Below are 18,669 nucleotides of genomic sequence, written 5' to 3'. Positions count from 1 at the left end.
TTTTGTAACATGACCCATATTCTGCAAAAATGCAGCCATGACGCAGGGGGTAGGTTACAAAAAACCGTCATGTACCGCTTGACTGCATACGGATATAAGCAAATTATACCTTAAACGAAAGCTAAAGATTTTTGCCATCAGACAGCAAGTAAAATGCCTAATTCGTATACACAGTTTTATTTTCAACAACATTTGTACAACATGCGGACGACAAAACAGGAAATGCCATTTTCTCAATCGATATGTATAGCTAACTGAACGCCTGGTTGAAACCGCAATCAAAAACATCTTGAAAATTGTTTATTCTCACAGCTAGAATTATTTTACATCAACAATTGTTAATTTACCGAGGAAAACAACAGTCACATAAGATACATAATGGATGATTTTGAATCAACTCCGAAAACCGAACCGGGTCGAAGCAAAAAAGAGTTTACACATACACAGGCTTGAAAAAGGATAATTTGGTTCAATCTGTTAGATTTTTACCCATAACGTTAAAGATCAGCTTAATATAAAAGGAAAGTGATCATTGTAAAAGGATTTTGCTATCGCAAAATAATTCAACTTCCGGTTTTACCACATGGCGTTCATAATATTATCAATTTATTACATAGCGTGCATTTGTCAGAAATTATACTAAATGTTAGAAGCGATCTTAAAGTGAAAGTAACGTTTAATAAAAGTATGCGCATTTATTTATTGGTTGATATATGACTAAAATAATGGACATGTAATTTAAACGTACAAAACGACATTTTGTACACTACCTCTCTAAAAAAAACGCGACTATGACCGACCGATATGTATGTGTAAATTAGGTCATTGTTAGTGATGAAAACGGGTTTTCTTTAAAAGATAACACGCAAACTGTGAAGTTCAAGCCCATAAATGATTTTAGTACGACTTCTTCAAAACAGGTCTGTTTTTCACTCCACCAGTTTCAGTTTTAATAAAATATATGTATAGCTCTCATTTTCAAAAAAAACTTATCTGCAATTCACTTAACCAAATACACAATGAACCCAGAAGGTATTAGAGTGAGACACTTTACAGTGAAATATGTTATGATTCCCCTTATTTCAAAATATATGCATTTTAATTGGCAGACACGATTCACGTCGTTGGTACGTGTCCTCTGGTGAGGCAACCGTTAGCATTTTTTGTCGTAAAAATTGACATTTTTAAACATAAATCATGGACAAAAAACTAATTCTACAAAAAGTGCAGGTTTTCTTGGTATAGTCAGTTAAAGCATCTTAAAATTCAAGAAATTTTGCAATTACGTGTATGTATTTGAAATGGCAGAAAATATTGAATGAAAGTGATTTTTGACTGATTGAAACCCTACCCCCACTAACAAAATGTGCCCTGAGATTAGGGGTGTTAGTTGAAGATGAATGAATAATGGCTATGGTTTTCCCCTAAAGTATTCAAAACCTAAACATATACATAGGCAAGATGTTCTACATTAACACAATTAACTTTTTAAACATATATATATGCTTAGTACACGATACTTCCGGTTTTTCTACCGGATGACTTATACATTTAGGGGGTAAACACCTTATCGTAGAAAAAGCTTTATTTTCAAAAAGTGCAAGTAATTATTAAAAATCATACATAATATTTATATATTGGAGTTAATTTTCCTTCGAAAGTCATTTGTTTCAAGTGGCAGACAATGTCAGTTGGAGAGTTACATGTACGTAAAGTGTATAACTGTTGTCTGTGATTAGTGCATTGTGTACACATTGGCACCATTTGATCCTAAATGCTAAACGATGTCGTGATCATACCACAGTTTTAGGATAATTTACATCACATCGATTACTAAATTGATGGTAGAATTTCACTGATAAATTCTATTTCCGGTAGCGTCAGTGCCGTTATCTGAGATAGTAACGTTTTACATGGTTTCACGTTCAGTGGTGAACGTAACGTGTGGTTTAACAAAATTACTTGCACATACAATAGTGAAGTCTGTCTGTGTGTCTTTGTGTGTTTGTCTATGTCTGTCTGTGTGTTCGTCTGTTTGTCTCTCCCTCTGTCTGTCTATCTCTTTCTCTCTGTGTCTTTGTCTGTCTGTCTGTGTGTCTCTCTCACTCTCTCTCTCTCTCTCTCTCTCTCTCTCTCTCTCTCTCTCTCTCTCTCTCTGCGAGGTAGGTGCACTTAAAGAGAAAGCAATACAGAAAGAAATGCATTTCTCTACCAAGAATGAAGTTTGTCTGTCTGTGTGTTTGTGTGCGTGTTTTTTTGGTTGCGTAAGTGTTTCTCTATAAGCATCTCTACGTCTTTGTTTGCGTACATAAGTGCGTGCGTGCATGTGTGGGGGTTTCTGTGTCGGTTTGTCTCACTGTGTGTATGTCTGTCATTTTGTCGGTATGTTTGTGTATGTCTTTGTGTGTGTGTGTGTGTGTGTGTGTGTGTGTGTGTGTGTGTGCGTGCGTGCGTGCGTGCGTGCGTGCGTGCGTGCGCGTGTGTGTGTGCGTGCGTGTGCGTGTGCGTGTGTGTGTGTGTGATTGCAATTATTCCTCCTTTTTACATTCAGTCAAGTTTTGACTAAATGTTTTAGCGTAGAGCGGGGAATCGAGACGAGGGTCGTGGTGTATGTGCGTGTGTGTGTGTGTGTGTGTGTGTGTGTGTGTGTGTGTGTGTGTGTAGAGCGATTTAGACTAAACTACTGGACCGATCTTTATGAAATTTGACATGAGAGTTCCTGGGTATGATATCCCCAGACGTTTTTTTCAGTTTTTTGATAAATGTATTTGATGACGTCATATCCGGCTTTTCGTGAAAGTTGAGGCGGCACTGTCACGCTCTCATTTTTCAACCAAATTGGTTGACATTTTGGTCAAGTAATTTTCGACAAAGCCCAGACTTCGGTATTGCATTTCAGTTTGGTGGCTTAAAAAGTAATTGATGACTTTGGTCATTAAAAATCTGAAAATTGTAAAAAAAATATTTTTTTTTATAAAACGATCCAAATTTACGTTCATCGTATTGTCCATCATTTTCTGATTCCAAAAACATATAAATATGTTATATTTGGATTAAAAACAAGTACAAAAAATTAAAAATTTTAAAATTATTATCAAAATTAAATTTTCGAAATCAATTTAAAAACACTTTCATCTTATTTCTTGTCGGTTCCTGATTCCAAAAACATATAGATATCATATGTTTGGATTAAAAACACGCTCAGAAAGTTAAAACGAAGAGAGGTACAGAACAGCGTGCTATCCTTCTCAGCGCAACTACTACCCCGCTCTTCTTGTCAATTTCACAAAAACAAACAGATAATGACGTCATTTTAAGTGGCACAAACGTGTACATGAATGCCTTCCCTTTCGAATGATTTTCAGTTATATAATTTCTGTCAAGCGGTTTAAGTTTTATGTCCGTTTTATGAACCCAACCCTCAAAACAAGAATAGTAACGCCAAAGAAGGAAAACATACACACAAACCAACGTTTTTCTCACCGGTGGTTTGGAATATTGCCCCAAAACTTTCGATTTAGTGTTGTGGTGTTAAAATCTATCAGAAAAAAGTGTTTGCTAACGTGACGCCAAAAAGTAACCAAAACGGTCCTTAGCCGACTGACTAAGAGGGGGGAATCGAGACGAGGGTCGTGGTGTATGTGTGTCTGTCTGTGTGTGTGTGTGTGTGTGTGTGTGTGTGTGTAGAGCGATTCAGAGTAAACTATTGGACCGATCTTTATGAAATTTTACATGAGAGTTCCTGGGTATGATATCCCCAGACGGTTTTTTTCATTTTTTTCGATAAATGTCTTTGATGACGTCATATCCGGCCTTTTGTAAAAAAGTTGAGGCGGCACTGTCACACCCTCATTTTTCAATCAAATTGATTGAAATTTTTGTAAAGCAATCTTCGACGAAGGCCGGACTTCTGTAATGCATTTCAGCTTGGTGGCTTAAATAATTAATGACTTTGGTCATTAAAAATCTGAAAATTGTAATAATTTTTTTTATATAAAACGATCCAAATTTACGTTCATCTTATTCTTCATCATTTTCTGATTCCAAAAACATATAAATATGTTATATTCGGATTAAAAACAAGCTCTGAAAATAAAAAAATAAAAAAAATTATGATTAAAATTAAATTTCCGAAATCGATTTAAAAACAATTTCATTTCATTCCTTGTCGGTTCCTGATTCCAAAAACATATAGATATGATATGTTTGGATATGATATGTTTGGATTAAAAACACGCTCAGAAAGTTCAAACGAAGAAAGGCACAGAAAGCGTGTTATGCAGCACAGCGAAACCACTACCACGCTAAACAGGCTCGTCAGTTTCACTCCGTTTTGCACAAGCGGCGGACTACGGTCATTGTGAAAAAATGCAGTGCGTTCAGTTTCATTCTGTGAGTTCCACAGCTTGACTAAATGTAGTAATTTCGCCTTACGCGACTTGTTGATATATATTTTAAAATTTATTAAATGCAACGATCACACAATCTTGCGAGCGAAAGCAAACGTCCTGACGCATGCTGCATAGGCGTTTTTAAATCATTAAATGTCTTAACTTGATTATTAGAAAATGCAAGAATCTGGGCTGAAGCCTAAGTCCCGAGGCACCCTACCCTGCGTGGCTTTCTGAAATGTTTTAGAGTTCATTTAATGCAAATGTATAGTGCAGCAGCTCCGATTTAAGTTCATCTTAATGTGTAGACAATCCTATGAAACTCACCGCTATTTACATTGCAAATATTCTTCATTTGCCCCTAAAAACAAAACTTTTTGCAGCTGAAAAGCTATTCATTGAAACCTTCTAACCCTATGCCAATCAGATGTGCATAGAGTGCAGAGCGTTCGCTAGCTTTGTTTGTGCCGAACACAGATGGGGCGGTGCAATGTGTACATCAGCCACTGTCAGGCCAGAGCGCTCGTACAGCTCGTACTAGCAAGATGGAGATACAACACTGGAGGCGAGGGGTATCCGGTGCTGCATAATTCAAAAGCACACCACTACTTTGCCCTGGGTTTAAGTCGATCAGTTCGATCAGTCAAGCGGAGGCTTTTGCAGTGCTACGGGCATGCAGCGGAACACTTTGAAATGAAATATTCAGAATCAAGTGTGCTCCAAGTAACTATAGCAGGAGATGGTGTTATTTAATTTAATTCCACTTGCTTCAGGCTGCAGGCTGCACGAGTGAAGTGTAAGCTGCTGCCAAGGAGGACGCAGCGATGTTGCATTCGGCAGATTTGCATTCGATTTTATTCGGCAGATTTGCATTCGATTTTATTCGGCAGAATTGCATTCGATTTTATTCCGCAGATTTGCATTCGATTTTATTCGGCAGATTTGCATTCGATTTTATTCGGCAGATTTGCATTCGATTTTATTGGGCAGTTTTGCATTCGATTTATTCGGCAGTTTTGCAATCGATTTATTCGGCTGTTTTTCCAAAATGGTAACATCGGTGTTTGCAATTTTCAAAACTGTTTGCTAGTCCTAGGAGCAATCTTCACCCCACTTTTTGCCGAAATGACGTCAGAGATTTTGTCGATTAGTACTTAATTTCGGCGTTTCGTTGTCTGCCGACGTCAAGCGTCATCCTTGCCAGAAAGTCCGAAGAGTGCTATTCAGACTTATATATAATACGATTCTGTTCTTAGTCGTAGAAATACGTTTTCGCAATGAACACAAACATCACCATAATGCAGTGATCAAGGTGAGGTAGCACAGAGTTATCTCCCATGTTTTTCGCTGATGTTTCTGAGAATAGACGAACTGAGACGAAAGTGATTGCAGATTGGCCGACTTCGACAGTTCTCCGTTCTGTTCTTCACACTTATGATAAAGACATCGTTCTAAGGTTAAAACAAGTCGAAATGTTGAGACTGCTGTGGGAAGGAGACCGTGATATTGTTGCATCACTCCCAACTGGTTACGGAAAAAAGTGTCGTCTGCTTCGTAGCCAAAGTTGATTATCACGTGACACTTTTGCCATATTTAGAGTTGTTTGCACAGTAAATATACACCCGCGAAAGATAGAGGGAGGGAGAGAGAGAGAGAGAGAGAGGGAGGGAGAGGGAGGGAGGGAGGGAGAGAGAGAGAGAGAGGGAGAGAGAGAGAGAGAGAGAGAGAGAGAGAGAGAGAGAGAGGGATAGGTGGGGGGGGGACACACACACACACACACAGGGCCGGACCAAGTTCGTTTGAGGGGGGGGGGGGGGGGGGTTCCAACTGAAGGCAGGGGTCCAAAGTCCACATTTGTTTTTCTCTGAGAGGTACATTGGATGGCCAGAGGGGGGGGGGGGTTCCTGGGGTTCCGGAACCCCCCCCCCCCCCCCCCTGGCCATCCAAGCAAACCAACAACGACTAAGTCTTTATTGTTATTACCCCTTGATTACACCAGCTTAACTTTGCGTCTTTCAGGTTCTTACTATCAAAGGCGAGCTGAGCTGCAGTTGTTTATCAGTCTACAGGAATTCACCCGTAATCGATTTTTTTCTGAAAGCCATCATGGTACCTGCCTTGAGCTCTTCAGTCAAGCCTGCAGCAGTAGTACTCATATTGTCTTGGTCCGAACGGAGAGACCGGTTCTTTTGTGACATAACGCCATCTTAGTGATAAATAGACACTAAACCCACTTGCTGTTCATTTGCCACGGCTATTTTCAGCTAAGGAATCGGAGAGTGCTTCACATTGGCTTGATGCGTTAAGATTATTCCATACACTAACGGTAGCAAAACCACTTGAGTTTTCTGAGCTGGAATGACGTCGCCCGGCTCCACGGTCAGAGCGGCACTCATTGAACTCTGAAGCCTGTCTACATTACCCTACATTATATCCCTTGGACGCGTGGTGTACTGCAGAGTCAGCAGAACCAGTGTAATGTTCATTATTCCCCCCTCTGCTTCTTTCTCTCTGTAAACTTGTAGGGCTAGTTATTTTTCGGTAAACTTACCCAACAACCAAAATCACTTACCCAACAACGGGCCTGAATCCTCGATAGCTCATGGGTAGAGACTGTACACATTGTGGATCTACTTTTAGCGACTCAAAAGTTCAGAACACTCTAATGTACAAAATATACATTTCTGGAGCAAACAATACAACCATACCGCATTTAAACCAGCAACTACAGACTTGAACACATGAATCTCAATATAAAATCCATGAGTTTGGTTGTTTTCTGAATTCAGATCTGCCGTGCACAATCGTTTATCGCTAGCAAGATTCCAAGGAAAAGTAACTCTCATACTTTGTCTAGCGACACGAGTAGTTCCCCTTCCAGATTTCGGCTGCATCGACAAGACTGCAATCCAACGGTCAGTTTTCAACAATATTTCATTTTATAAACAGATCACACGCAATCAATTGCAAACATTTAATCAACTTAAAGAACATGCAGCGGTTTTATACACTATTTTTCCCCAGAAAACTGAACTTCATACAGTTTTTAACGTTGGAACACGGGTGTAAAACTTCGTCTGCTAGTCACATTCGAGGAAAGAGCATTTCCTGAGCGATACCAAAACATGAACAGAACACACACTATCTGCCTTTACCGCCACAGCAGAATGACAACATAACTGTGTACTTGATTTTAGTTCAAAACATGGAAACTGACAAGACGTGTTAACAGAATAATCATGAATGATTTACACGGAACTATACAACCGCGCATTAATCGATCGCCTGCGCAGGTAGACTGGTTGGGTGAATATGATTCGATCAAACTTTCGCACAAAAACTCCTCTTTTCTTTGAATAACTGAAGAAAGGAGGAATAAAGAGGTTACATACCTCGTCTCAGTGATTATCAAAAATAATGGTCGAAGTTAGCGGATCATGAAAAATGCGAGCTTCAGCGAGCCTCTACGTGTAGTTCAGAGTAATTACCAGTAACTTCTACGTGTAGTTCAGAGTAATTACCCGTCACGAGATTCCGCGTAAAGATCATGATTGTGGCGGTGTGACTGATATTACAATTAGTGGTAAGAATCAGTGGTATACTTCTCATCTGTACAGAAGAACTCACGCACGCATGGGTGCAAACACACACACGAGTGCACATAATCCCCCCCCAACACATACACACAACACACACATACAACACACACACACACACACACACAATAACATGACCTTTCCACTGCCCACTGTATGGTCAGTAGAGAAGAACGTAATTATGCTCTTCTTTGTTCACCTTCACAGTCTGCAATGGTCATTTTCACCAACCTCCCTTCCACTACCCCCCAGCTCTTATCAACGCGGACTTCCTCCGAAAGCGGCGTATGGCTGCCTAAATGGCGGGGTAAAAACGGTCATACACGTAAAATTCCACTCGTGCAAAAACACGAGTGTACGTGGGAGTTTCAGCCCACAAACGCAGAAGAAGATCAACGCGGACATAATGAGAATTCCATGCTGTGGACAGCACTGGCTACCTATCAGTCACAGAGTGCAGTACTGCCATTTGTACCCAGTCAGCAAACGTTCTGCTGCCAGCGCTGCAGTAGAATTAGCGAAATATCTTCTGTTCCAGTCTGTCGTCTGTTCTCTCAGAGTGATGCTGTAAATCATCCCTTGAAACTGATGCTCTATGCTTACAAAGTGGGGAATCTACGCCAGCTAGTGCATACAAGTGGAAGTCAGTGGGTTTTGAGAACTATGCCGGTTTTTGTGTGTGAGGGTGTTCGTAGTTAGTATTGCAGGAGAAAGGGTTGTTTTGGGTTCGGTGGAGGAAATGGTTTCCGTTTGAATAGGATGATGAAGAAGAAAACAATGTGTTGTTTTCTCTCTCTCTCTCTCTTTCTCGTTCTCTCTCTCTCTCTTTCTCGTTCTCTCTCTCTCTCTCTTTCTCTCTCTCTCCATCTCTCTCTCTCCGTGACAGCTGACTCTGTGAGTATGTGTGTGTGTGTGTGTGTTTGTTCGTTCTCGCTTCTTTTCATCACATGTAAATAAAATGTATTCCACACTCTTTGGTTTGGATCTGATCAAAGGAAGTCATTTTTTGTTGACATTTGCTCCTTCTGTTTACAAAGCAAGCCTGAATCGCTGAATGTATTTCACATGTGTTGTAGCTGAACGGTTCTTTCCAAGGAAGTTCATCGTAATCTTACGCATTTCATTGTTTGTTGTGCTGAAAGGAAGTGCCCCGCCTTTCTAACGCTCTTGCTTCAAAGAAAACAAAGAAATGGGATACGAAAATTGTGGGTGCAGACGCCTAACAACCGTGCTCGTCATGTCTGGGGTGAATGCATCATTTGTAGGTTCTCGCTGCTTTTCCGAAGTATTCACTAAAGTTATTTGGTGTACCAGTAGAATATCTTTGTCTATACAAACACCCACATCGGTTCGCTTGATTTGAGAGGCGGTGCACAATAAATGAGGTCACAGACTGGCACAGGCCTGGATTTGCTGCTGCGGCAGGTTAGGATGCCCCAGTTTCGCACAACAAAGTTGGCTGACCTGCCAGACAGGCGCACGACGTTTGATTTATGATGTCTGCTGAAGATGTTAGAACGTTTGGTTGACGGTTTTTAGGGCAATGTCCAGATTTAGCCCCGCGTGAGCTTATTCGTCACACTGAATGAAACTCGAAATTCACTTTTCTTTCAGTTTGCGCCATCACTGCTGTAACTGGAATATATGCGAGTTTTAGTTAGTTCGAGGCGTTTAACGCACATTTTTTCATCATTTTTATGTACATTTTTGGGTGATCTGATCTGATTTAAAGACAGACCTGAAATGCTTTACATCGTACCCCCTTCCTCTCCGAAATATTGTAACATTTATGAATCAGAGAGAGAGAGAGAGAGGGCAGAGATTTACGGTTAGTTACTGATTTCTGCAGCACCGTAAACCTTTGTGTGTGTGTGTGTGTGTGTGTGTGTGTGTGTGTGTGTGTGTGTGTGTGTGTGTGTGTGTGTGTGTGTGTACGATGAATGTGTGTGCGCCTGTAAATCCCAGTGCTTCAACTTTCAGATAAGCATCTCTCGCCTTCCTTCTTCACCGCGAGAAGAATAGTTCATGTGCAATACTCTCGAGCTTTCAATGCGCGCTTTTCTGATTGCTGCTGCCACACATACATACACAGCATTGGATGAAGCTGGTATGAGTTTCTAGACTTGAGTTTATACATTTTTTTGTTCTCTCCCGCTGTGGCCCCGACCTGACTTTCCGTAGACTGAGACGCTTCCTCTTCTGTCTGAGTGCCTGGGGTTTTACATTACACACCAGACAGGCGTGGGAAGTGACATTTAATCTGCGATGTTTCTGTTTGTTTGGGATTTTTTTTCTCTCTCAGAGTGAATGATTTGAGGGGGGGGGGGGGGGGGGGAGGAGCGAAGCAGTGAGGAGTTTTTTTTGTTTTTGCTGACAGTTGTAACGTTCCTCCTGTGGTAAAAGAAAGACGTTTTAATACTTTTATTTATTTATGTATGTGGTTGTGTGTTTTTGTGGGTTTTTTTTTTGGGGGGGGGGAGGGTAGGTGTGAATCAGAATTTATTGTCATTAAAGCACAGAGCCTATTGACACACGTATACAAGATACAGAGGGTGTGTGTGTGTCTTATTCAGCGTGTTGGAAAGAGATTGAGATTTTTACTGGCTGTTTCGTTTTCTTCCCGGTGAAAACTTACTCTGAACAGAGAAACATGGAGTTATTTTCAAGGAGAAAGGATACCGTTTTGAAATGACACCAGCTCTTCAGCTTTTGTGTTGCACTGCACATTGAGATGCACATACTCAACAGAGAAAAAGAGGATGAGCTATTCACATTCCAACTGTTTACTTTTGCACAGGTCTCAGCGCAGGCGGGACAAGAGAGAGAGAGAGAGAGAGAGAGAGAGAGAGAGAGAGAGAGAGAGGGGGGGGGGGGAGAGAGAGAAGAGGGAGAGAGGGGGAGGGAGGGGGAGAGAGAGAGCGAGGTCTAGTCTTTGTTGTCCGGACAAGTTCAAGTTCAAGTTTTATTAGTCCATAACCCATGGGGGCATTTTGAACAATAAATACAATCAATACAATCATGATATATGCTAATATAGTGACAAAAAAACAAAAACAAAAATGAAAAACTGTTACAGAATGGAGTGAAGACTGTGAAAACACGAGGTGTTTGTCCGACTGACACGCCGCCTGAGAAGTGATGTCACTTTGCGCTGCACGGTACACACACACGCACAGGCGCTCGATACAAGTTTCTGCTTCTGCTACGACAAAAAAAATCACACACACACACACACACACACTCACACACACACACACACACACACAAACATAAACACACACACACACACACACACACACACACACACTCACACACACTGACACACAAATACAAAACCTCAAAACTGTTTGGTATGTTTTTGTTTATCACACCACTGCCTGGTCATCTATATATATATATCCCATGACCTCCCTTCTTTGTCTCTGTTACTTCAGTATGGGTATATATGTTGTATTTTTATAGCTCAATAAATACATCATGGACTCCAAAAAATATATGATAGTGCAGATTCCGATTTGGGCAAAGGACTACTTTCCTCCCGACCTTTGACCTCGCGCCGAACAATGTGACACATTTGTATGAAGTTCTAAAATCGTATTGCACGGCTCAGAAAACCATATCAGTTGCACGCAAAAATGAATCTCAGAACTGATCTGATGTATGAGATGCAATAAGCAAAAGTTTCTTTCATTATGAAAGCAATGCAGGTCGAAAAAAACGAACATTCAACTTACAAGATAACCAGATGCTAGCGAACCAAAACAAAAACACGAGTACCCTCCCCTTGCATCGTTAGCAGACGACTTTTGAGAACTTCTGTCGGTAGTGTGTTTTGGTGTGCGCCTTCAGCTATCAAACATCGGCTGTTTCACGTGTTTTGCGAGCAAGTCTACTCTTTTGCCTGGCTCTGCAGTAAGTCCACATATTTTTCCGTAATCCAGTCATATTCCTTCAAAATGCAATCAATCGGCGGTGACAGACGTGTCGGTCGCGTTTTCCTCACACGGGCCATACCAGTTTAAGTTCATCCATGCAAACACACTCGCAAAACAGTTTATCACGTAGATACATTTCAAATAGGGAGCAAATGGTTAAATCTAAACCTACATATTTGTTCCCTAAAATTTGCTTCTCTGTCAATAAGCCTAATTACACACGTTCGAGAAAAACAACGTGGAATCAATTCTGAATCGAGTAAGCCAAATGGGTCCCAAACCCGTTTCGCCCGTTCTGCCGACCTGAAACGCAAAACAAAAGAATTGTGCGCTTCAACTAAATTAATTTCTATTCGACTTCATTACTTTCTTGCAACTTACGAACCTTTACTTAAAGCTTTTAAATGGTCTGAAAGTAGTGTTACCGCGTACTTATCGATGCACTCATTCGTTTTATTTTTTCAGCGACGGTCACTTAGTTTAAGGTTGCAAAAGGGCTAAGTCTCGCTGGCAACAGTTTTACCCTGCACAGATCGCAACAGTGCCGCTAGTAGTCTACACTTTGTGTTTGATGGTAGAATGGGATATACAGATTACAACACTCGTGGTTTTTTATATGGCTTGTATTTCAGTCAAGACCCAGCGGGAATATCAATCGAGAGCCACTCGCCAGAGGCTCGTGTCTCCCGATGATATTCATCCGCTGGGTCTTGACTGAAATACAAGCCATATAAAAAACCACTCGTGTTGTAACCTATACATATACGACTTGTGTCTGTGTGTGTGTGTGTGTGTGTGTCCTTGATGCACGGCCAAAGTTCTCGGTGGATCTTTTTCAAATTTGGAGACCGTATTCAGCTACACCCCGGACACAACCTCATCGATGAGATATTTCAACACGTGCTCTCAGCGCGCAGCGCTGAACCGATTTTGGTTTTTCTCTGGATCCATTCCCAGTAACTCTTCCTTATCTTCTCCAGTGTTTTCAGACGCGTTTATCTCCCTTCCTCCGTGCGGTGCGCCGGCAAAGCCGTACCCGGCGAAGCGGGTATTCATGTAGTATATATATATGCGGGGTGTAATGCTTGCGTTTTGGGAGCTTTGGATCAAACAAACAAACCATGCACGCACGAACGCACGTGATTCAGATTGAAAAATAGCAACATCCCCCCCCCCCCCCCCCACCTCCCGTTACCGTGCTAGAACTAACCTTTGAGATATAATTGTCAACACCACAATGTGGTCACAATGTTAATACCTGTTATATCGACTCAACGTTTGAGATATAATTGTCAACACCACAATGTGGTCACAATGTTAATACCTGTTATATCGACTCAACGTTTGAGATATAATTGTCAACACCACAATGTGGTCACAATGTTAATACCTGTTATATCGACTCAACGTTTGAGATATAATTGTCAACACCACAATGTGGTCACAATGTTAATACCTGTTATATCGACTCAACGAGACTATGCTTATAAGTGATATATAGTTAAATGAACTAGTGTCTTCGTCGGCTGTTGTCTTTATTATAATGACATAGGTGCTTAATAATGACCTACTTGTGGCCGGTTTACACTGGTTGTAGGAATACATTATGCGTGTTCTTCATTTTGCGTCTTACAATTCCTCTGAACATATATACCTGGAAGTCGCATATGGACCATGTATTCATACGCCGCGAGCATGACAGCGATAAGTTTTCACGGGAGCATAAGGTTAATTTGTAGAATAAATAATGAACGAACCCTCGGAGCACTATGCAACATGTGCTCGTAGGGTGTACAGAAACTTGTACAACACAGGCGCTTGTAACGACATATCCATTACAGTGGCGGTTTCCCCCTTTTTAAAGAGCAGTCTTTGCAAGTCATGCCTTCAAAGACTGTTTTTGTTTTTAAATGACGGTTAATTCACAAACACTTTCAATATAACATCTGAGAATTACGGATAAGACAGTGAGAGAGAAACAGTGTTAATATAGATTGGCGAGAGGGGGTTAGAAAGTGGGCGGTCGGCTGTACTTTCGCGTCATAAGGCCGGTTTTTGGGGGTAGCAGGGGCGACATTTTTAGCGTAACTGAAATGAAGGAGTTGTGTGCTTGTACCAGGTCAACAGCTGATGTGAGAGATAGAGGAATGACTACAGCAAACTTGCGGGTATAGGTAGCTATTTATACTATGCAATCTGGGTTGGGCTGCTAACTGCAGGTTAATTTTCGCGTGTGTTTGTATGGATGCTGCTCATACTTGACGATCCTTTCTACGTACAATGCAGTGGGTCCCCCTGACATTCTAGTGTTTCATTGTTGGGTTGCTGTGCTCGATAGAGAGAGAGAGAGAGAGAGAGAGAGAGAGAGAGAGAGAGAGAGAGAGAGAGAGAGAGAGAGAGAGAGAGAGAGAGAGAGAGAGAGAGAGAGAGAGAGAGAGAGAGAGAGAGAGAGAGAGAGAGAGAGAGAGAGATTTAACAAGGATTAAGATTTAAGGCTACGCCTTTTCTTACAATCTGTCCTTGGGACGCATAGACACACAATTATACAATTAAAAAATTAAAAATTAAAAAGTTAAAAAGTTAACCAACAAAAAAAGGTCGGAAAACTTCAGCACGTGATAATAAAGATGACGATGATGATGACGATGATGATGATGATAATGATGATGATGATGATGATGATGATGATGAAGATGAGGCATGAAGAGCATACATATGTGGTTATTCATAAAATCAAATGCATACTATGCAGGTAATTATAAATACAAGCTGGTAGCAATCGAACATGTAGCAATAGTACAACAAAAATATGTTCAGAATATACAATGCACAGCATATCTTTGACGCAATACTAAGTGTGGGAGAGAGAGAGAGAGAGAGAGAGAGAGAGAGAGAGAGAGAGAGAGAGAGAGAGAGAGAGAGAGAGAGAGAGTGTAAGTGTGTGCGTGCATGTGTGTGTGTGTGTGTATGTGAAAGAGAGAGAGAGAGAGAGAGAGAGAGAGAGAGAGAGAGAGAGAGAGAGAGAGAGAGAGAGAGAGAGAGAGAGAGAGAGAGAGAGAGAGAGAGAGAGAGAGAGAGAGAGAGAGTTGTCCTCTCTCCTAACACAGCTCTTCCAGTGACTGTGCGTGTAATTTGAAGTTATGGGACCATCTCATGATTCAGGTAAATGTCATTTCCCAATTTTGTAAGAAATGGGGAAGTCATTACCAGAGAGGAAATCTACTTCTACTTGTGCAATACCACAGAGCTGTGTGCGGCTGTCACTTCAGTAGGCATAAATAAGCACAACCTCTGTTCCCCATCTTTGATCAAAGTAGGCACCAAAGCATTGATTGTATGTATGAACCTGATTTATGTATTTCAGTAAAACCATCATTTTAAGACCCCCCCCCTCACCACCTCTACCCCTTCTGCCATTTTAAGGCTACAAATGCTTCTTCAAATGTCCAGTTCACAACTACAGTATATTATCCCCGAGTACGCTAGTACTAGGGCTCAGCAGACTTTAATTGTGTGTCTGTCTGTCTCCACTTAACAGCTTATTGCTGGGAAACTACTGGGCGCAGTTCGTTCAAAAGTTGATACACTAACTTGATAATAGGTCCGATTGATCATATTAAAACTTCATAATGTTACCTGGGACCTAATTGCGAAATAAACCACAAAAACGACTTGGCCGTAGGAGGAGTTCACACCGGCGGGGCAACACGCAGCCATTGACCTGATAGAATAGCCGAACGCGTCACACAAAAATACGTCATGACAAAGTTACACGCAAAGCGAAAGAGACTTGGGGTTTCTACTGTCCTGGGGGTTCTACTGTCCTGGGGGTTCTACTGTCCTGGGAATTCAACTGTCCTGGGAGTTTTACTGTCCTGGGAGTTTTACTGTCCTGGGAGTTCTACTGTCCTGGGAGTTCTACTGTCCTGGGAGTTTTACTGTCCTGGGAGGTTTACTGTCCTGGGAGTTCAACTGTCCTGGGAGTTTTACTGTCCTGGGAGTTTTACTGTCCTGGGAGTTTTACTGTCCTGGGAGTTTTACTGTCCTGGGGCTTTTACTGTCCTGGGAGTTTTACTGTCCTGGGAGGTTTACTGTCCTGGGAGTTCAACTGTCCTGGGAGTTTTACTGTCCTGGGAGTTTTACTGTCCTGGGAGTTTTACTGTCCTGGGAGTTTTACTGTCCTGGGAGTTCTACTGTCCTGGGAGTTTTACTGTCCTGGGGGTTTTACTGTCCTGGGGGTTCTACTGTCCTGGGAGTTTTATTGTCCTGGGAGTTTTACTGTCCTGGGAGTTCTACTGTCCTGGGAGTTTTACTGCGGGAATATTACTAGGATTTATTTTTTTCAGCAAATTCACCGAAATGGCCATGACTGTTTTCAGCTTTTTTGCAAGTTTTACTTTTAGCCAGGCTGTCACTGTTAGGTCACGTCCCCCACCCACACAGTGGACATGGTCAACAAATCGTCCACAAATTATGACATGTTCGGAAATTTGAAGTAAGTTGTGGTGTTTTGGTAAAGGACATCCCTGTACAATGTACTGGGGGGGGGGGGGGGGGGGGGGGGTGGGTGGTGGTGGTGACAGCACTTTTGACTTCCTAATACTAGTGGGATGATACAGGGAGTAAGTATAGTGCATGAATAGTCACTACAATAGACTTTGTAATCATCAGGGGCTTGTGTTGCATCAACAGATATCAACAGATACCAAAGCACTGGGCTGTACTAATAAATTGTAGGACCGGTGTCATAAGCACATGGTACTTGATACTCAAGTGACAATACACTGCTCTTGATAGGCTATCAATATATATATCCTGGTCCTTGTAATATTACTATTAGATTGCAACACAGTTAAAGACCCTATTGTTATACTGGCAGTTTACAACCCAGTGTTGAGGCGGTATTACTATTCATTGTCTGAATAAAGTCAAATATTTGTGGACATCCAGTGTATTGGGGAAATGTTTTCATGGACCCCCTCCCCCTCCATTGTATACAGTTAAGAGATATAATGATCAATTTTTAGTATGCATTTTTTTCATAATTGTGCAAAACTGACATGATACTAAATTATGTGGGTGACGGCGGTGTCCATGTCCTTCTGTGGGGTTCCCGTATCATAGAATGTATTTGAAATTGAATGGATCAGTCTGTGATTGCACATACATGCTACTGTACTGCACAAACACATTAATTGGCTCTGTTGGGAAGACAGTCTGCTATGACTACCAGTAGCAAACTGAAATTTGAGGATCCCTGTGAACAGATATATCTAGTTAAGAATACACTCCAGCAAAGCCCGTAGCTTAAACTACAGTGACTCTTTTCCTTGTTTGATACTCCAATTCTTCCCCCAAGCTTGCAGCTCATAATTGATCTCTTTAATTCAACGCTTGAGGGGATGAACACAATACTTTTATTGGATATAATAAATGCTGGGTCATAATTTTTTCTGAGGCTGCTATTAAACATGAGGTGCTCATATGAATTGATGTATTCTAAGCAGGATATATCAATAGATATGCCTGCAGGGGTTTCAAAATGGCTGACAATTGTGTGTGTGGGGAGGGAGGGGTAGGTGTCAATATTTAAAGTACCTGGCGTGTATTATGAGATCTAGTATTTGGTGGTTCGTGTACACATGTTCAATATTTGACTTGTAATACTGTACGTACTTCATTGAAAAGGCCAGCTACTCTGGTGTTGCCTAATTAACATTGAGAGAACTTCACAAGGTTGGACTTGTGTAACACTAACAGCTAGTACTTTTGTGCCAATGGCTGTGTGTGTGTGTAAAATGGATACTGTTTGTGTTACAGTTTTGAGAGTGTAGCTTTAAGCATAACTGGATGTTGGTTTATCTTTCTATTTTTAAAAAAACCCACCCACTTGGAGTAATGTTTCCATGTTCTAAGCCCTCAAACATTCAATGCTTAATGTGTCATGTTCTACACCAGCCTTAAATGTATCATGAGGGCTCTCCCAATGAGGCCTGGTACCTCTTTGTAAAGGGGGGGTGGTGGTACACAAAATGGGATGTCACAGGAGGGAGGGTAGCGGTGTGGGGGGGAGGGGTGGTGGTGGTTGTGGTACACAAAATGGGATGTCACAGGAGGGAGGGTAGGGGGCAGGTGTGGGGTGGTGGTCACAATGGTTCTCTGCCTGCATCAGTGAATGCATGAATATTTAAGCACTTGAGGATGCACAGACATACACAGCATACATGACGTGCGTGTGCATATTTGTGCATCTGTATGTGACAAGTGCAAACACACCGACTCATTTTCATGACTACATGTTTCTTCTTTACCTCCACAACATGTCTAACCACACCTCCCTGTTCTGTGTTTGCAGGGAGTAGACGACTCCTTCATGACCCTGCCAGCCCTGAACGAGACAGACAACGATTGGTTCAACTCCATTTTTGACGAGCAAGGCCTGGTGTACAATGACAAGAACCTGGGGGAGGCGGCCACACAGCCATGCATCAAGTCCGAACACTCTTATTCCGCCAACAACATCAGCCCTTCATCACCACTCTCTCTCGGCAAAATCGATGGTGTGTATATATTGGACTGCTTTGGTTTTTAGATACTCTTCTTCTTCTTCTTCTTCTTCTTCGTTCATGGGCTGAAACTCCCATGTTCACTCATGTTTTTGCATGAGTGGGATTTTACCTGTATGACCGTTTTTACCCTCCCATGCCCGCAGCATACGCCGATTTCGGGGGAAGCATGCTGGGTATT

The 18,669-nt window shown here is 41.6% G+C and overlaps 1 protein-coding gene across 4 annotated transcripts in view; it reads left to right on the top strand.

The window, feature by feature from the left end:
• LOC138961364 (cyclic AMP-responsive element-binding protein 3-like protein 2) overlaps positions 1 to 18,669 on the top strand; it is a 57,154-nt gene that overhangs the window by 12,172 nt on the left and 26,313 nt on the right. For all 4 annotated transcript variants that reach the window (XM_070332977.1, XM_070332975.1, XM_070332974.1 and 1 more), the window contains exon 2: positions 18,278 to 18,482. In XM_070332977.1, the coding sequence (XP_070189078.1) occupies positions 18,278 to 18,482 (205 nt within the window). The remainder of the gene's footprint in view (positions 1 to 18,277; positions 18,483 to 18,669) is intronic.

The sequence above is a fragment of the Littorina saxatilis genome, linkage group LG3 (genome assembly GCF_037325665.1).
Source record: "Littorina saxatilis isolate snail1 linkage group LG3, US_GU_Lsax_2.0, whole genome shotgun sequence".
Lineage (NCBI taxonomy): Eukaryota > Metazoa > Mollusca > Gastropoda > Littorinimorpha > Littorinidae > Littorina > Littorina saxatilis.
This window is presented reverse-complemented; position numbering and strand designations above follow the sequence as displayed.